This window comes from Mus pahari, chromosome 5, assembly GCF_900095145.1.
Source record: "Mus pahari chromosome 5, PAHARI_EIJ_v1.1, whole genome shotgun sequence".
NCBI classification, from domain to species: domain Eukaryota; kingdom Metazoa; phylum Chordata; class Mammalia; order Rodentia; family Muridae; genus Mus; species Mus pahari.
Genome location: NC_034594.1, coordinates 23,622,444 through 23,640,108, shown reverse-complemented (window position 1 = coordinate 23,640,108; position 17,665 = coordinate 23,622,444). Strand labels below are relative to the sequence as shown.

At 45.6% G+C, this 17,665-nt stretch overlaps 1 protein-coding gene across 3 annotated transcripts in view; it reads left to right on the top strand.

Moving 5' to 3' along the window:
* The window catches only part of Fhl2 (four and a half LIM domains 2), a 68,959-nt gene that overhangs the window by 44,118 nt on the left and 7,176 nt on the right, over positions 1-17,665 (top strand). For all 3 annotated transcript variants that reach the window (XM_021198193.2, XM_029538214.1, XM_021198192.2), the window contains exon 3: positions 9,016-9,190. In XM_021198193.2, the coding sequence (XP_021053852.1) occupies positions 9,016-9,190 (175 nt within the window). The remainder of the gene's footprint in view (positions 1-9,015; positions 9,191-17,665) is intronic.

The window sequence follows — 17,665 nt, the reverse complement described above, 5'->3', positions numbered from 1 at the left end:
TTATTATGATAAGTGTTCTCTCACAAAGTCCTCACACTGAATGGCAGCTGCGATGTTGTAAGCCCCATGCTTCTGTTTTCCCTCCAAGTCCTTTTCCGTTCTTTATGTAATGCTTTCTGTGACACATGCTTCTCCGAAGCCCCACCTATCTATCCATTTTCATGGTGAAAATATGAGTAGGAGCATCCACGTGGAAGACAAACTCTTAGACAGAGACGAGAAGTGTTTTTTAAAATGTTTATCTAGCTAAGAAATAGTTAAGTTGGATAGAGGGCCACAAAGCGTTCTAAGGAAGAACTCCAGTTTAAAGGGGGGAAAAAATGTGCATATCTGGGACTAGTCATCCCTGACCAATGACTGAAGTAAAAACAAGACCCAAGTCACTTACCATTTCTCCAGAATGATTTAATGGAAAGACCCCAAAGCCAGTCTTCCTTCCAGAGGCATCTGATGCACAAATAAACAAGAATCTCTACGGGGCCAAAGTCAACAAGACTGCTGAAGGGGTCAGAAGCTAGCGCACTGAACTTCTCAACCCGCAGCAGCAACTTGAGATCAGAGGGTGTGGGTCCTGTTCTGTGATTTTCCTCATTTGGGAACAAAGAGATAGTGGGTTAAAGTGAGAACTTCGCAGTAGAGCATTTCCATGTTTGCTGTGGTTTTCTTGACTGGCAAATGCAGTCATATAGTTGACTTTGAGGAGGAAGAAGTGACAAAAAAAAGTTTCTGTTACTTCAGGAAGTAGAGCCAAAAATTGCTACAGAAGGATGAGGTGCTTAGCTGAGCTGGTGGCCACTCAATCTTGTTAAAGCAGTCCAGCCACCATGGACTGTGCTCAGCTCTCTGGAAGACACGCTTATCTGTAAAATATTAAGATATACTCATGCCTGTGGGAACTGGATTACTTTTGAAGTACTGACTAAATTATAAATGATACAGATGAGTCTTGACAACTGTCCCTGTAGCTAGTATACATCCATTTATTTGATTGTCCCTGGGCAGTCACTTAAGGATCATCCTCTTCTCCATTCACCTGTTCCTTGGAAATATGATACCCAAGAGAAGATCGTTGACTCCGACCACTAGTGAAATAGTTGAGAAGTCACAAAACAAACATAACTTTATCATCTTCCAATATGACTTCCTTCTTAATTTGTCTTGGATACCAGTGAAGAAGAAGAAGAAAAGAAAACTTTGTACTGACTATAGAATTTATTTTTTATCAGCCTAAGTTCTGAACCTCAGAAAGTCAAGAAAAATAGACTGCCTATAGAGAACTATGCATTTGAAAATTAATAACTTTAACAAAGGGTCTCAGACAGAACAGACTGACTATTCCATGTCTCTGCAAGGGAAGTCCTGATACTAGGCAGGCTGTCATACACCAGTGGACCCTGAGAGGGGGCTGTGGAGAGAGCAGTCATAGTAAAGAAAAGATGGCCGTAGAGGAAAGCTAGCAACCAAGACTAAATTTAAAACTTAGCGCCTGCTGTCAAGTCACTTGGCCCTGGCAGTTAAAAACTACTCTGTTGCATAATCTGAGTCCCTCTAGGCCTACCCATGGATAAGGACTTTGCATCCCATCTTTTGTAGAATCCACTGATGCTTAAGAGTTGAAGATCTTACTGAGAATTGGAACTAGAAAGTAGTAGAGACAGACTCCGAAGGTTCCTTACCAACAGCCTATGCTCCCTGCCCACCCGCAAGAAGCCTTGGACATGGTCTTCAGGTCAGATAAGGAATCTCAACGGTCAGTCCTGTGAATAAGAAATGTTTGCCCTACCCCTGCCAACTGGCCGTTGATGGAAAAAGCCCTTGTCCTTCTCCTGGATCCTATCCGGTGGCAATGACATGTGCTGAAGTGGTGCCGGGTTTGCTGTGTGGTTCCTGTCCAGCTTCCTGGTGTTACTGAGGCAGACTCATTGTGTCCCATGTCCCCGTCCAGCACAGTATGCCAGTCACTGAAAGAGTGAGCTCCTCAATAGAGTTTATTCCACAAGCCTGTGGAAGCTCGAGAGGGAAGTCTCAGGTCCTCTCCCCACGGTAGGGTCGGAATGTTTAAACAGGGAGTAGATGGTTGTATCAAACTTCCTAACCTGTAGCATCAAGTCCCTTACTCAGGTGTTACCTCTACTCAACTAGAAGTGAAGCAGTGACAGCAGGTGTGGTCTGGATGGTTGACTCGGGAGCAGAAACACCTACATGGGCCACTCACTGGCTTTCCTAGTCACTCAAGCAGGATACGTTGATGTGGTGATGGGATTGGTACAAATCCTTCCCACCAGAATACATCTCCTCACTTAATGTTGGAAGGTTTTTAAGAGAAAATCTAGGAGGTTCTTGGGTGGGGAGTAATGTGTGAACTCTAAGCTGGACTCTGCTTCTTAGGAGTCCAGAGAAGGTGGAGGTACCCCTCGCCTGTTTTAGAACGTTCTTGAGCACCATCAGTGTGGGGGGAGCTGTTAAGAGAAGCAGGCCGTTCTCCCTGCAGACATGGTGCAGGCCGTTTATGCAGCCCTTCTGGAACCTTCTCTCTCTGGCAAGGGTGCTGTTCCATTCTTCCTCTCATGGCCTTTTGCCAACTTGATGATTAGTCCTTTGGATGACTTTCAAGTTTTTTTTTTTTTTTTCTTTCAAAAATATGCTATCTTGTGTTGGGTGTGGCGGATCAGGCCTTTAATACTCATACTTCAGAGGCAAAGGCAGGTGGATTTTGGTGAGATCAAAGCCATTCCAGTTTACATAGCAAGTCCTAGGCCAGCCAAGCTTACCTAGTGGGACTCTGTCTACAATAACAATAAAATTCTAAAAATGTATCAAGTTAGTGCTTTCCAAAGTATTATTTATTAATATTATTATTATTATTAATTGTGTTTGTGAATATAGACAGATGTGAGTTATTGTATATTTGTAGAGATGTTAGAGAATAACTCTCCTGGGGATCCCCCTAGGAGTTCTGACTTACAGGACCCAAGGATAAGGTCTGTACATAATCTCCTCTATCAGAGGGGCCGTCTCTTGGCCTGATTTCTCTGTTCTCAATGAGCGAACTACCTTTATAGATTCTCCATGTAGACTCTGTGCACAGACTTTGAAATGAGCACAGATATCATGGGTACAAAGTCCTACTTGTCCTAGGTCGCATTCCAAGGTTCCTGGTGGACACCCGAAGTTGTGATTTATGTGAGCAGCAGGACACCCTATAATCAGCATAGTAACAAGTCAGCTGCTGACTGCTGCGTAGACAATGTGAATACTATAGACTAAAGAATGATTCATGCCCCCTCTGGGACAAAGTGGGAATCCTTGAGATTTTGTCATGCTCCTCAGAACATGTTGCAACTTAAAACTTAAGAATTGTTTATTTCTGGAATTTTCCATTAATAATCTCACATTGTGGTTGGCTATAGGTATCTATAAAGGGTGAATATTGGATTTATTTGGAAAATCTTTTTTTTTTAAACCACTATAGTTAAAGGAAACAACAATTCAGGGCCTTCAAAGTGAGGAATAAAGCTGTCTGACTGGGTACTATAAAGAAAAAAAAAAAACAACTCTCTGGTCAAAAAGCCCCAGACAGCAAACTGCAGCGGTATGCTCAAGGCAGGACCCTGAAGCAGATTTGCCCTAGTCTTACACCTGGTTCCATCTTCAATAAGCTGTGTGACAGGCACTGGCTCTGTCACCTGAGTCTCTATTTCCATGTCTATCAAATGAGGTTGCTTATCTCCCAGAACTGTCAGGGAAATAGACAGTACGAGGAAATTGTTCTTCTCTGGGACAGTGTGTGACAACCATTATTTCTCCTGCTACCCATTCCTCCGGACTCCATTTGCAAGGATCTGAAAGAGCAGAATGGAAAGAGGATCACCCTATAGTCCCAAAGCAGAGAACGCCTCTTCGGCAAGCTGGGCGTGACTGATGAGCAAACCCCCTCACACTCTGACATCAGTCCGCTTGAGAAGCAGTTAGTTTGGGGAAATGACAGCCAAACGTCTCCTAGCAAGGGTGGAAGGCCACGCAGAGGAGCCATGGAGAGGCTGCTGGCTGCAGCAGGGTCCCTAGTGCTACAGCCTTTCAGGTTACGGGCTCCCCCAGGGCTCAGCTGAAGTCCCAACAAGGGTACATTTGGAGGGAAGCAACAAGCATGTCGTAGACGAGGGGTGTTCTCAAAGTGAAAGCTATGGTCTGAAGAGAAGGGTGCATGCTGTTCTCCCGTGCAGATCATATTTTACAGCAGACTGTGACCTTCCTGTGAGCTCAAGATTAGCCCTGGTGGTTTTGTTTTAGTTCTTCTGGGAAATAGAAACTGTCTTTTCCTTTCTTTTTCCAATCTCTCTAGAAAACTTCTCTCTGAGTCTCTGTGTCTCTCTCCCTCTCCCTTTCCCTCTCCCTCTCTCTGTCTCTATCTATCTCTGTCTTCTTTTTCCAGTGCTGGGATGTGCATAGGGCTTTATGCATGCTAAGCCAGTTCAAGCTACCCTGCCCCATTAGCATCTAAATATTATCAATTCTCATGATGTATTACGGCCCTCCTCAGCATCTGGAAGAGACTGCGGGTGCAGGATCTCTTTGAAAGGGTTCGAGTCTCTTATACAGAATAGTCCAGCATTTGCACGGAACCACACACAGCCTCCAGTAATCTGTAAACTGTCTCTAGATTACTTGCGATACTCGCTGCAGTACAAATACTATATGAAGAATTGGATCGTATTATTTAGGGAATATTAGCTCTCCCAAAGTATGAATGTTCAGTACAGATGAAATTTTAGTTTTGAATCTTCTTTGTCTGTGGTTGTTTGGATCCAAGGATTCAGAACCTATGCATGTCAGGGCCATGTGTACAAAACAATGTAGAAAAAAAAATGATCTAGTCAACACTACTTGGCGTGGTGCTAACCATGAAAGCTGAAGTTCTGTTTGTAGCTGTGAATCCGAAGACTGGAAAGATCACTTGGCACTGGATCTTCATGATAAATATTTGGCAGGTACAGTCAAACATTGGCCAGCTTTGACCTATTATCTTAATTTTTGAGTGGTATTGTTTTGGATTGTCTCTGAGCCCTGGGAAATCCTGGGACTAAGTAAGACTCAAGACACTGAAACTAAGTGGGCCTGGAAGGCTCTCTGTGCTCTGCACTCTCTGTCACCATCTTCTCACGCAAGCCCTTTGCCCACTTCCTGATTAATACAGTAAGCTCGGGGACTAGGTGGAAGCTGAGATGGTATCAAGTGATCCAGAGTCCAAGAGCACAGCCTGAGAGCCCCAGGAATTGCCCAATGGCCTCATCGATGAGGTGTGGCTTTCAAAGAAATGCAGAGGTTCTGTGTTGGACAGGGCACTGGGCGGCCTCTCACCGGACAGGTGAGATGTACGCTCTGTGTGCAGCTGAGCAGATGGACGGGTACAAGTGCTGGGGCAAGCCCAGGCTGGGCGAGCATGCAGGGACTGACTTGGAAAAGGCTGACACTGGTGTGCCACCTTTAAAAAATAAAGTAAAATGGAAGCACCGTTTGGTTTGTTGAGTCAGAAAAAGTGGAAATTTGGGGGTGGGGGGTGGGGAATGCCTGGTGGGGAAACATAACTTTGCATCCTAGTGTCAAATCTGCTCATGAATAAACAAAAGTTTTATCTGATAGGGTAATTGTATGGCTCCAAATAGGCAAGTTGAATTTAGAAACATATTTTTAGATTAAAAGAACTAAAGGAAGTTTGAAAGCACGATATAAAATTATCAAGCCCTGGAATCCTTACTGTGGAGATTTTAAGATGTTAAAATTTTTTAATAGGGCATGGTAGCTCATGCTTGGAACCCTAGCTCACGGGAGGCCAAGAAAGAGGATGCTGAGTTTGAGGCTTGGTCTCTCTGGTAGGCTAAAAAACAAACAAAACAACAAAAATAAAACAAAACAAAAAACCCAAGAAGACACAAGAAAGAAAAAAAAAATCTGATTTTCATTACCAACTCCGTGTGGAAATTTAGTGCCGGTGAGTGACACTTTGAGACCACTGCTTTCCTGGTTGACTGTGAGCTGGCACTCACTAGACAGTTTCTATGTAGCAGAAGCTGCTGCAAGCACTTCGTGTGTGTTTACTGTTCCTGTCACAGCCGATAGTGGGCACCTGCCCCCTGTATTCTCAGTGAGAAGCCTGAGGTTGAGGGGCTTGCTTCTTGCCCTTAGCCATGCAGCTGGTAGGTGGAGGATCAAGGGTATAATTGGGTTGGCTCTTGGACCAACCAAGAGCTTAATTGTTGAGTCTCCTGCTTCTGTGATCTCAGGGGTACCTAGCCCCCAATAGCATTAGTCATGTAAGGCATGTAACACACATGAGAGAGACCTTCTTACAGCCTGAGTATCACACATACTCTGAGATTGAGCCAGAAAGTCCATCACCATCTCTAGCTGGAACAGGGGAAGGGTTAGTCTGATTCCTCCCCTACCCTTTACACCCCCACCTCCAGGACCTGCCAGCAATGGTGGCACAACCCTGTTTAGTGGTAGTTTTCTTTTTGGTCTACCATTGAATTCAGGCATATAATCAGAGGTTGACATTTACCTTCAGAGAAAACATTTTGTGAGGATTCATGATTTGCTGAAATATGATACCTCAGACTCAAATAGTAAATACATGCAAAGGATGTTTTATTCTGCAGAACTCCAGCATGCTGGGGTCTCTCATTACCAAGATAGGGAAACAAACAAGTGTGCTCGAAGGCCTGATTAGGGCATTCTGGGGTAGGTGAACCTTATCTTACTCCATCTCTAGGGGCATTCCATTACCAGGGCATGGGGCCTGGAAACTGTTGCTGAGGACATAGCTGAGGAAGTCTGGAAACTGTTGCTGACCCATTCATTGTCCTTGCCTTAGACTGGGGCAGCTTTTGAGGCCTGGACTTGCCTGGACTTGCCCAGTTCTTGGAAACAAATATTTAGGACTAGTCTCCTTTACTGCTAATTTGAAGCCTGTCACAGAATCGGCCTAGCCTTCTCAATTTCTGTCAGAAAGGTTTAAGAATAATCAATATGCTATGCTATCTATGGTGAGTGTGTACATGCGCAAGAGAGACAGGTGAGTTCAGAAGGCCTCAGGAACCACACACTGAGAGCCACGAGAGCCACGTTCACGAGAGGGCAGCGGGGAGGGTTCTGTCTGACTCTTCATAGGCTTCCTATGATCTCTGCATGCCTGACTTGGCTCTCTGAGTGGGATGGGCCATCATCCATCTAAAGAACATGACAGTGTTCATATTTAAGGTCAAACTTTCAAGTGTCAAATGATCGTCAGCTTGGCAGTCTTTAACCACAGCTGTGTTTTTGTCGCACAAGTGTTCAGAGTTTTTGTAAAACCTTAGACTAATTAGAGCATTCAGCTGGCTTCTCTGCAAATGTCTCATAACACCAATGAAAGGACTCTGTCCTTCTCCATAGCCTGTGTGGGACTGGTGACATCTGGTGGCACACTCTCTGCCTCCAGCCTGCTGTTCTGAGACACACATGTGAGAGCTCAGCTTTTCTCATCGCCATGAATTTGCTCCACTGTCACGGCTTCTAATCACCCCAAACTTTAAACCCAAGTAAATACCTTATGTTGTCTTGATTGTGGTGGTCTGTCACAGCAAAAAGTAACAAAATTGCGCAGCTTTTCTCCTTGCTAGTGAAAAGTGACCCCTTCGTGTGTGTGCAGTGCCCACTCCCTGAGCAGAGTTGCTGCCAGGTGACAGTAGGCCACCTTACAAGAAAGGCTTCTGGCTTCTCTTTCACTTCTGTCCAATGGTAGGAGGCCGTGGAAAGCAGTCTGTAGCCTTTCCACCAAGAACCCTCATTAGTGGGATGACGTATTACAGCGGAAGGCCAGCTAACTTCTGAAAAGGCAATGCTCATCTGGTATGGTTCAGTAGAAACCATACCACAGCCTGACTTGGGTACATGCCAGCTGTGTGACTGTGGACAAGCTTAGGAATGTCTCTGAGCTTCAGTACTGACTAGATTTCAGGGCTATGCAGTATCGTGAACTTACAACATGGTCCTAATTACCGTCATTCACAGTGTAAATATCTGTCATTTATTTTCTTTGTTTGTTTTATTTTGTTTGCTACTTGGCCCCATAAGGGGTTTAAGTTTGAAAATGGGGAATATGTATGGAGAGAGTCCAGGTTATACCTAATCCCAAATGATACCAATACATGTATATGACATATCATATAATGATAATGTACACATTGCATGAGCTTAGCAGCTCGTAGTGACTTAACACACTGACAGGTGGTCTCAAATTAAAGCAGATTATATTGTATTTCACTTATCAAAATATACGACAAAGTACATATGATCTCCCCACCAAATTTTTTTTTCTGTAAAATTACTTTCAGTATTTAACCTTCAAAAGACAGGTTTAGGTTTCTGCTCTCTCACTGCCCACTCTCATCATAGACTTAGCGGGAGTCCGGCATGTGTGTCAGCCAGGTCTCTGATGCATTCCTTCAAAGGACCAACCCACTGACAGGCAGGGAGCTGGGTTCAGGGGAGCGTGAGCCTCACAGAAACAAGGCCTCCAAGTTCAGGGTCTAAGTCAGGGTTTCTTGCGTTGTGAGAAAACATCACAACCAAAAGAAACAGGGAGGAAGCTTGTTTCAGCTTACAACTCTCAGACCGCACTCCATCACTAAAGGAGGTCAGAGCAGGAGCAGGGAGGAAGGAACAGATACAGAGGCAGAGGAAAAGAGCTGATTGCTGGCTTGTCCCTTCCCTGTGGCTTGCTTAGCCTGCCTTTTAAATAGCACACAGGACCACCAGCCCATAGTAAGCTGGTCTCTCTCATATCAATCATCAATCAAGAAAATACAGCACAGGCTTGTCCACAGGCAAATCTGCCCTCCTTCCTCCCCCTCCCCTCCCTCTCTTGCCTACCCACTCCAGCAATGTCGTGCACCAAGGCCCCTGTGTGCTCTGAGTCAGACAGTAGCTTCACCTCTCCTGTCCCACCTCTGATGATTTGTGTGTCTGCCTCTCTAGGACTTGTCCTACAAGGATCGGCACTGGCACGAAGGCTGCTTCCACTGCTCCCGGTGTGGAAGCTCCCTGGTGGACAAGCCCTTTGCTGCCAAGGAGGAGCAGCTGCTATGCACCGACTGCTATTCCAATGAATACTCGTCCAAGTGCCAGGAATGCAAGAAGACCATCATGCCAGGTCAGAACGCACTGCCTTTATCATGCGCATGCGGCTCTGAGCCAGTTCAGTGATGGGCTGTGCGGTGGGACTCTCAGTTGTCCAGAGACAGACACTGGTGTTGATACTTCATGCTCGGCCCTGAACACAGGACATGTTAATCGATCTCAGATGCAGGGGGTGTGACTGGGCGATGATGTTGCTCGCCTTTAATCTCAGCACTCGGTAGGCAGAAGCAGGTAGAGTTTGTCTACAGAGCAAGTTCCAGGACATTCAAGGCCTGTTTCAACCCCTACCCCTCAAAATGTGGGGGTGGGAGAGGAGTGAGGTGTATCATTAGGAGAAGTGGAATTCCTGTTCGGTCAGCCTTTAGTATCTCAGGGATTAGGTCCAGCTACCAGCACCCTCAGGTTTTCAAGCGCCCTATGCAGAATGCCTACTTCTTATATAGAACATTTCCACATATATTTAAAATAATCTGCAAGTGGTGTATGAACACTGTTCTACTGTGTGGTGTAATGGCGGATGTCTGTATAAGTTCTCTAGTGGATATAATTATTTTCTTTGGGGACTCTTGATCTGCGTTGGTTGGCTGAGGATATACAGCAGCCTGTGGCTGAAGAGAACTGGCCAGAAAAGGAATGCCAGCAATTCCCTGGAAATGTGTCTCTTCCCCTGCCTCGCTTCCCCCAGTGCACGCGCTTTCTTGTTCTGCTCTGCTTGCTGAATTTACGCTCAGTTATTTCAACAACTAGGATTTGTGTTCTGGTGTGCCAGGATGGGCCAAGAGTTACATGTTGCTTAGCTTCACCATCTGCCTGACCTCATGACGTTATGCCCTAGACATCAAAAATGGACAGAACCACAACTGGGTTAAGAACTATACGCAATGATACTATGTCTCTTTTTTACCTGGAGAAGATGAGTTCTTCCCCCCCCGCCCCCCCCCCGCACCCACCTCTCTCTCCTCTTCTCCTCTTGGCTTTGTATAGGAGAAAGGAATCTCTTATTTGTAAACAGTGAGTGATAGACCAGGTATGGTGGTGCACACCTTTAATCTCAGTATGTCACACATAGAGGCAGGCACATCTCTGTGAGTTAGAGGCCAGCCAAGGTGAGTTAATAAAAGTATAGGGGGGACCTGCTGCTGCCCCACGCCTACTGTGTGGGTTTGATTGCCATCACTGAAAAAATGCACACAAATACACATAGGCAAATATGGGATTTAAGAAGCAAGTCTTATCATACACACGATATAAAAATGGACATCAGAGCATCTCAGAGAACCTGACCTAGGACTCTGATGTCTAGCAGCTTAGAGGGTGGTATGATTTAGAACACGGTACTAGCACAGGCGGTAGGTTCAGAGTGAGGGAGCTCTCAGTGTGTGTCATACTCACACATGTACCTACTGCTCGACATGTAACTCCCAGATAAGTACACAAAGCCAGCAGAGAGTTATCCATCCATGGGCGTGCCAATAGGAAGCACAGGCTCTCCCCGAAGACTAGGCAGGTTGGAAGCAGCGGTAAGCAGGTCACTTAGATACAGGGGTAACTGCAAGCTTATTGGGGATAGAGGCAAGTGTGAGCAGACGGAGTTTGGGGAAATGTAACTTTGGGCAATGTGGGCTCTGAACCACTCCTGTGGAGGAGGCCGATGGAGCCTGTGCAGACAGTGGTCCAAGCAAGGTCATCAGGCGCCCTCGAGTGGACAAACTGGGTATAGGCAGTGAACGCAAATAGCTTACAAGGCAATTTGTATGTTAATGCAGTCCTGAACCCCAGAAGTTGGGAAGCTCAGGCAGGAAGACAGTGCATTCCAGGCCAGCCTGGATGGCACAGCCAGATTTCTATGCAAGATAACTAAATAGTGTAAAGTGTCAAGACAGCCGCTTCGAAATCCTTTAATTATAGGGAGGTTTAGAATCAAGGGGAAGCAGATATATTAAGAAACTTTAGAATCACCAGGTGTATCCACTCTGAGTGGCCTACAGGATTTATATGTCCCAGGACAGCCATAAGTGGCATGTAACATGTTTGTAGATCACAATGACATGTTGCTGTATCAGTAGTTTGCATACCTTGGGACCACAGTAATATTAAGTAACTACTAAAGTGTGTATGAGACTTTAAAAACATGAATTAACCTTGAGTTTCTGAGTTTTAAAGTATATATTGAGAAAATGATCCATGCTTGTGGTTTTAGTTGAAATTTCTTGATATATTAGCTATTTTAACACTAATAATATTTAATTATTCACAATACCCATAATTTTAACTCAGTTTTGGAATTACTTAAGAATTTGAAGTTTGTTAATCAAAGAACTTTTTTTGTGTTGGTTTGGTTTGGTTTGGTTTTTTGAGACAGGGTTTCTCTGTATAGCCCTGGCTGTCCTGGAACTCACTTTGTAGACCAGGCTGGCCTCGAACTCAGAAATCTGCCTGCCTCTGCCTCCCGAGTGCTGGGATTAAAGGCATGCGCCACCACGCCCAGCACAAGAACTCTTAAGTAAAGCTATCAAATATGTTAAACTTAAAAGAGAAGTCTAGATGAAATTCAGTTCACTCCACTGATAAATTCAAGCAACATAAAGCCATTTAAAAGGATTATTTTTTCTTTAAGAATCCTATCCGGCGCCAGGTGCGATGGGACACACCTTTAATCTCAGCACTCTTTAGCTGGAAACAGATCTCTGGAGTTCTAGGCCAGCCTGTTTCTTGATGGGGGAGGGGCAGTAAGAAAGCTCAATTGATCCCACCACTTCAGTCTTCCAAGTAGTAGGAACTAGAGGTATCACTCATCATCATCATCATCATCATCATCATCATCATCATCATCATCATCATTTCTTTACATGTAATAGCAATAGAAGTTAGGGCTGGAAGATGGCTCAGTCAGAAAATGCCTGATTCTCAGCACCTCACAGGGGTGTGTAAAATGTGAAACCCTTCATGTCAGAGCAGATGTGGAGGTTAGAAAGGGCTTTAAAGAAGTACGCCTGCAAAGTTCACACTCATTTGACAAAGTGGACGTTGACCAATGCCCCTCCTCTCCCTACATGCTGACTCATTCATGCTCTAGCCACATGTGGCCCCATGGCTAGCAGTCTTCCTCACACAGAGAGTCCCGCATTGTTCTGTGACCGCCCTCAAAGGCACAGCTCATGCGGGAAGGAGGAACACTGGTTGGCCATTGGGATCAAGTGTGTATCCAGGCTCCAGTCACAGCCACAGTAATCCGCTTCCACAGATGTGTAGTGTGCCCCCAGGCAGCAGGGTGTGTGTGTGTGTGTGTGTGTGTGTGTGTGTGTGCAAGAGAAAGAAAGAGAGAGAGAGTTTAAGTCAAGGTTTTTTGAGTTTGTAGTTTCAATGGATCGCATACTAACTTTAAGATCCAGGGCCACCAAAAGATAATCCTGTGTCGTCCTATATAGCAGGGCCCCATTGCTGTGTGAAGAACACAATGCTTAAGAGACAGTTTTAAGTCACATTCTGACTTGTGGTGCTGTGGATGTTCATGGCCTCCTACACGCCAGTGAACACCCTGCTGCTGAGCTCCTTCCACACACTCAAACTCCCATCCGTCTGTGGGAGAGTGACTAACTTTCTGTTTTATTCCTGGCTTGCTTTGCTTTTGGCAAAGAGTAGGTACTGCAGAGTTCTGGGTGACAGACTGACATATGGGAAGTATTTGGGGAAGATATATGGGGTGAGAAGTAATACTTTTCCCAAGGAGATAATTAGACCTTCAGTAAGATAGAGTCTTATTGCTACAACATTTTTCTGGTTAATACGACTTTTAAATGACTGTGACACACTGTGACGGGAACAGAAGCACCAGCCTGAAGCACAGCTGGGGAGGGGTGGGGAAGACATAGTTGCATGGAGATTGGTGATGCTGGAACTTTAAGCCACGCTAAATAGAAACTTAGGACCCAAGTGGGGTATGGCAGGAGGCATTGGAGCACTGCCCACCAAAGACTGGCCCCTCCCATGTTGATCATCCACCAAGAGGCTTGCCTACAGGTCAGTCTGTGGAGGCATTTTTGAAATGGAGGCTCTGTCTCCCCAAGTGATTCTACCTCATATCAAGTTGACTAAAGCCGACAAATGAACAGACAAAACCAACACAAGACTCTGTCTCCAAAAGGAAAGCAAATTAATTCTTTGGTAGTCTTCTAAACAAGAGCCCCGGGGAAGTCAATTTGCAGTTATCTAGTGAGTAGGGTCTCCCTAAGACGCTCACCATGCCTGCAGCCCAACCACACAGCTGCAGCCAGCCACACAGCTGTAGCCAGCCACACAGCTGCAGCTCAACCACACAGCTGCAGCCCAGCCACATAGTTGCAGCCAGCCATACAACTGCAGCCCAGCCACACAGCTGCAGCCAGCCACACAACTGCAGCCCAGCCACACAGCTGCAGCTGGCCACACAGCTGCAGCCCAGCCACATAGCTACATAGTAGCTTAGTTAGTTACATAGTTGTAGCCAGTTATACATACTGCTGTAGCCCAGCCCCAGGGTCTACCTTACCTACTGCTGCTCTGTTCTCCCTTTTTTGGCTTTGTTCATTCACCTCTGAAGTGCTCCACCCTCTTCTGTGTGACTCCTATGCCCCCAGTTCCTCCAGTTTTCCCTATCCTTTATGCCTAGTCAGCCAGCGCTAGGATCTTTCCTGCCTGTGAGCAGACAGGCAGGCCCTGGGAGGTAAAGGTACAGAGGGAGGACTTGGGTCTGCAGAGAGCAGCTGGGTCAGGTCCATATGAGGGATTTTTGTGTCTTAGTATATTACATCTGCACGGGTGCAGAACACGTGGACAAGGAAGCTGACTCTGCAGGGTAACTCCTTTCCTTCACTTGGGTTCTGGGACATAGCTGTGAAGTAGAGGACAGAGGAGTTGCAGAGGTCTTTTGCTGGAGCAAGCACACATAGCCTCTCTAACAGGATACAAGAGCAGTTCTGGGATCTACCTCAATGGGGCATCCCCATATAGTCCATGGTGCTGGACTGAGAACCTAAGTGCTCTTTGCTTTGTGCCCTAGGTGTAACCAGTAGCTATGTGGGTCTTGGTCTGCTCACCCCACAGGGAGGTCATGGTCTGCAAGACAGTCCTCTGTCAGTACATAGTTAAGTGAACCCTGACAATTGGAGTTACTTTGAATATAGAAATGATATCGCTGATGGGAGCTTAACACACTCGTGTCCCTTTGTACACTCACTGGAGGCCGTGTGCATTGACCCATCCAGAGTTCACGGGACTACAGGCATACAGGCTTTCTCTGAGTTGGTCTTGAGAATTCCTACCCTTGAGGAAACTTTGTTCTTGGCTCACCAGATTGTCACAGATTGGATGAGACCTCTCTGTTGCAAGGGGTATAATCTGCTTTGTTCAAAGTCTGCTGGCTGCAAACAGTAATTTCATCTAAAAACCATATTCACAGCAGCCTCCAGACCAGGGGGGTTGTTTTTATTATTGTTCAGATTTTAGGAGACAGGAACTCTCTCTGCATTGCCAGGCTTGCCTCAGACTCTGGTCTCAAATGATCCTCTTGCTAAAACCTTCTGAATGGCTGATACTGCAGACATGCCTGTACATAGAAATGGTCCTGATTTGATCTCCCTGTTTACAATTTTTGCTTAGAGTATTACACCCTATTAGATACATGTACATATCACAAACCAATTAAAACATCAAAACAAAGGGGCAAGGTGACTAGTGCGCAGAGCTTCTGCGGAGCTTTGGTTTGGTTTACAGGACTGAGTCCAGATCCTTCTCCCTGCCTGGTCCCACACAACACACTGACAAGACAGAAAACCAGAATTTCATCATAATCCTGTCCTGGGACTTGCCAGTTCACACAAACTAAATGCTAGGCCCCTGTCATCTGTTTTCTTGCTGGTGTCAGAGGAAGACGGGCTCAAGGAGACTGGCCAGCTCTAATCTTTCACCCACATACATGTTCCTGATTCCTCACTGGCTGTTTGGATGGGGACAGGACCATACTAGCCGCATTGCATGGTAACTCTGAAGCCTGTGGCCATGACAATGGGTGGCCTTTCTAGCACTTTCCATGAGGGTACAATTCCCCAACCCTGTGTTGCCATAAGATTTATTTCAGAGACCAGCATGGTGGCATATATTCGTAATGCCAGCACTCATGAAGTAGAGGCAGAAGGAGAGATGTAAGTTCTAGACTAGTGTGCTCTAAATAGTAAATCCTAGAGTAGCCAGAGCTCCAACGCCAGACCCTGTTTCAAGAAACCAATACATATTTACCTGAGCCCACACGGAGAGCGAGCCTTGGAGAGGCATAGATAACTGTCTTCGGTGAGAAATCACTTGGTTGGTGCGCCACTTATCAGCAGCAGCTCAGAGAGACAAGAGCAGAGGACCAAGATGCACACGGTGGTAAAGGAGCCAGCCTCTGGGTGCCAAGGAAACGCATTGGAAAACTACCCATTCTCACCCCACACTGGTTGTTCAATGTCATTTTCACTGCAAGATCATCCTTCCTCTGGACAGCCTGTGTACCTCCACTTTAGAAGGCACAGTGTGTTGCCCACACATGAGCCCTGCACATTTTACATAGTCTATATAAGATAGAACCTCTTGGAAGAATTAGAAGCTGAGAAAGTGACCCACATATGCTGTCTAAGAACCATCTAAGAATTAATTCTCAATGCATCAGATGCACAGATGTCTCCTGACTAGCCTTCCAGCCAGCTCGAGGAAAGCCCAAACCTCGCTGTTTTGACTGAGATCTAACGACGAGTTCATAGTTGCTTGCATTATTCAGTGTACTTCTGCTGTGTCTAGGATTCTGCATCCTTTATATGATTCACACAGCTGAAAATATTTCCCATCAAAGACATAAAAGCCAGATGTGGTACTGCATGGAGACTCCACATACTAGAAGCTGAGTCAGGGGATTTGTGAGGTCAAGGCTAGCCAGGGCCAGATAGCAACACCTTACATTTTTTTTTTAAAAGCCAGAAACATGTTGTTGTTGTTGTTGTTGTTGTTTTTCTAGTTGCAAATGATACAGTGTCTGTCACAAACTCAACTCTTCTGCAGCTCCTCTGCTGTTAGAAAAAGAACAGAGGCTATGGTAGAAAATGGTTTGTAGGCTGTGGGTATAAAGGTAGAATCTTTCCTAGCATGCAAGAGGCCCTCTTAGCTCTACCATAAAGCAGATAAAAATAAACCCCAATTAAGAAATAGACAGCAGTATGGGTCTGGCCCACAGACTGCTGTGGGATATCCCTGAGGTATCACATACACAAGACCCCACTCTTATCTTCTTACACATAACCTCTTTTCTTAGTCTACTGCATCATACAAAGGGTATCACATACAGTAGCTTCAGTTCTGAATTCGCTCATTTTATAAATATACACACATGTTAGGGATGTTAAAAAAAAAACAGTCAGTAAATGCAGAGTGTTTGCTGTTCGTCAGGTTGTTGGTGGTAGAGTGAACAAATTTCTAGGACATACTGACTGAAGAGTGATAGAAATGTGCAATGACAGTAGTGACTAGGGTAGCTCTCGTTCTAGTTCACAGCACAGTGTGGAAAACCAGAGAGGTCCAAAACAATGTGGTTCACACAGCAGGTATTGCTATAGTGCCTCACTGCACTGGGCTGGAGACTCCAGGTCATCAACGCCACAGACATTGATTTGTTATTATTGGTGATTAGTGTTTGTGTGCATGTGTGTACATGTGTGAGTGTGTGTGTATGTGTGTCTGTGTGTACGTGTGTGTGTCTGTGCGTGTGTGTGTATGTGTGTGTGTGTCTGTGCGTGTGTGTGTGTATGTGTGTGTCTGTGTGTCTGTGTGTGCATGTGTGTGTCTGTGTGTGCATGTGTGTGTCTGTGCGTGTGTGTGTCTGTGTGTCTGTGTGTGTGTCTGTGCGTGTGTGTATGCATGTGTGTGTATGTGTGTCTGTGTGTGCGTGTGTGTGCATGTGTGTGTCTGTGCATGTGTGTGCATGTGTGTGTCTGTGTGTGCATGTGTGTGTCTGTGTGTCTGTGCATGTGCGTGTGTGTCTGTGTGTATGTCTGTGTATCTGTGCGTGTGTGTGTCTGTGTGTGTGCATGTGTGCGAGTGTGTGTGTGTGTGTGTGTGTGTGTATAGGGGAATGTACACGCCACAGTGCACTTTGGAGGTCAAAGGATACCTCTTGGCTTGCCTCTTCTGTGGTGGGTTCTGGGGACTGGACTCAGGTTGTCAGACTCTCTCACGGCAAGGAATGTGACCCGCTAAGCCATCTCCGTGGCCTCTAGTCACTTCTGCTTCACTGTGAACCAGATGGATGTTGATAAATGAAAGTACAACAGGGGATGTACAGTATTCCCTCCATCCTTAGCGAGTATATTCTGAGACCCACCATTGATAGTACTAAGCCTACATTTACTCTGCTTTATGACAAAGTTTAGTGTATTGGACATAATAAAAGTAAGTAAAATGGGCTATATGAACCCAGGGACTG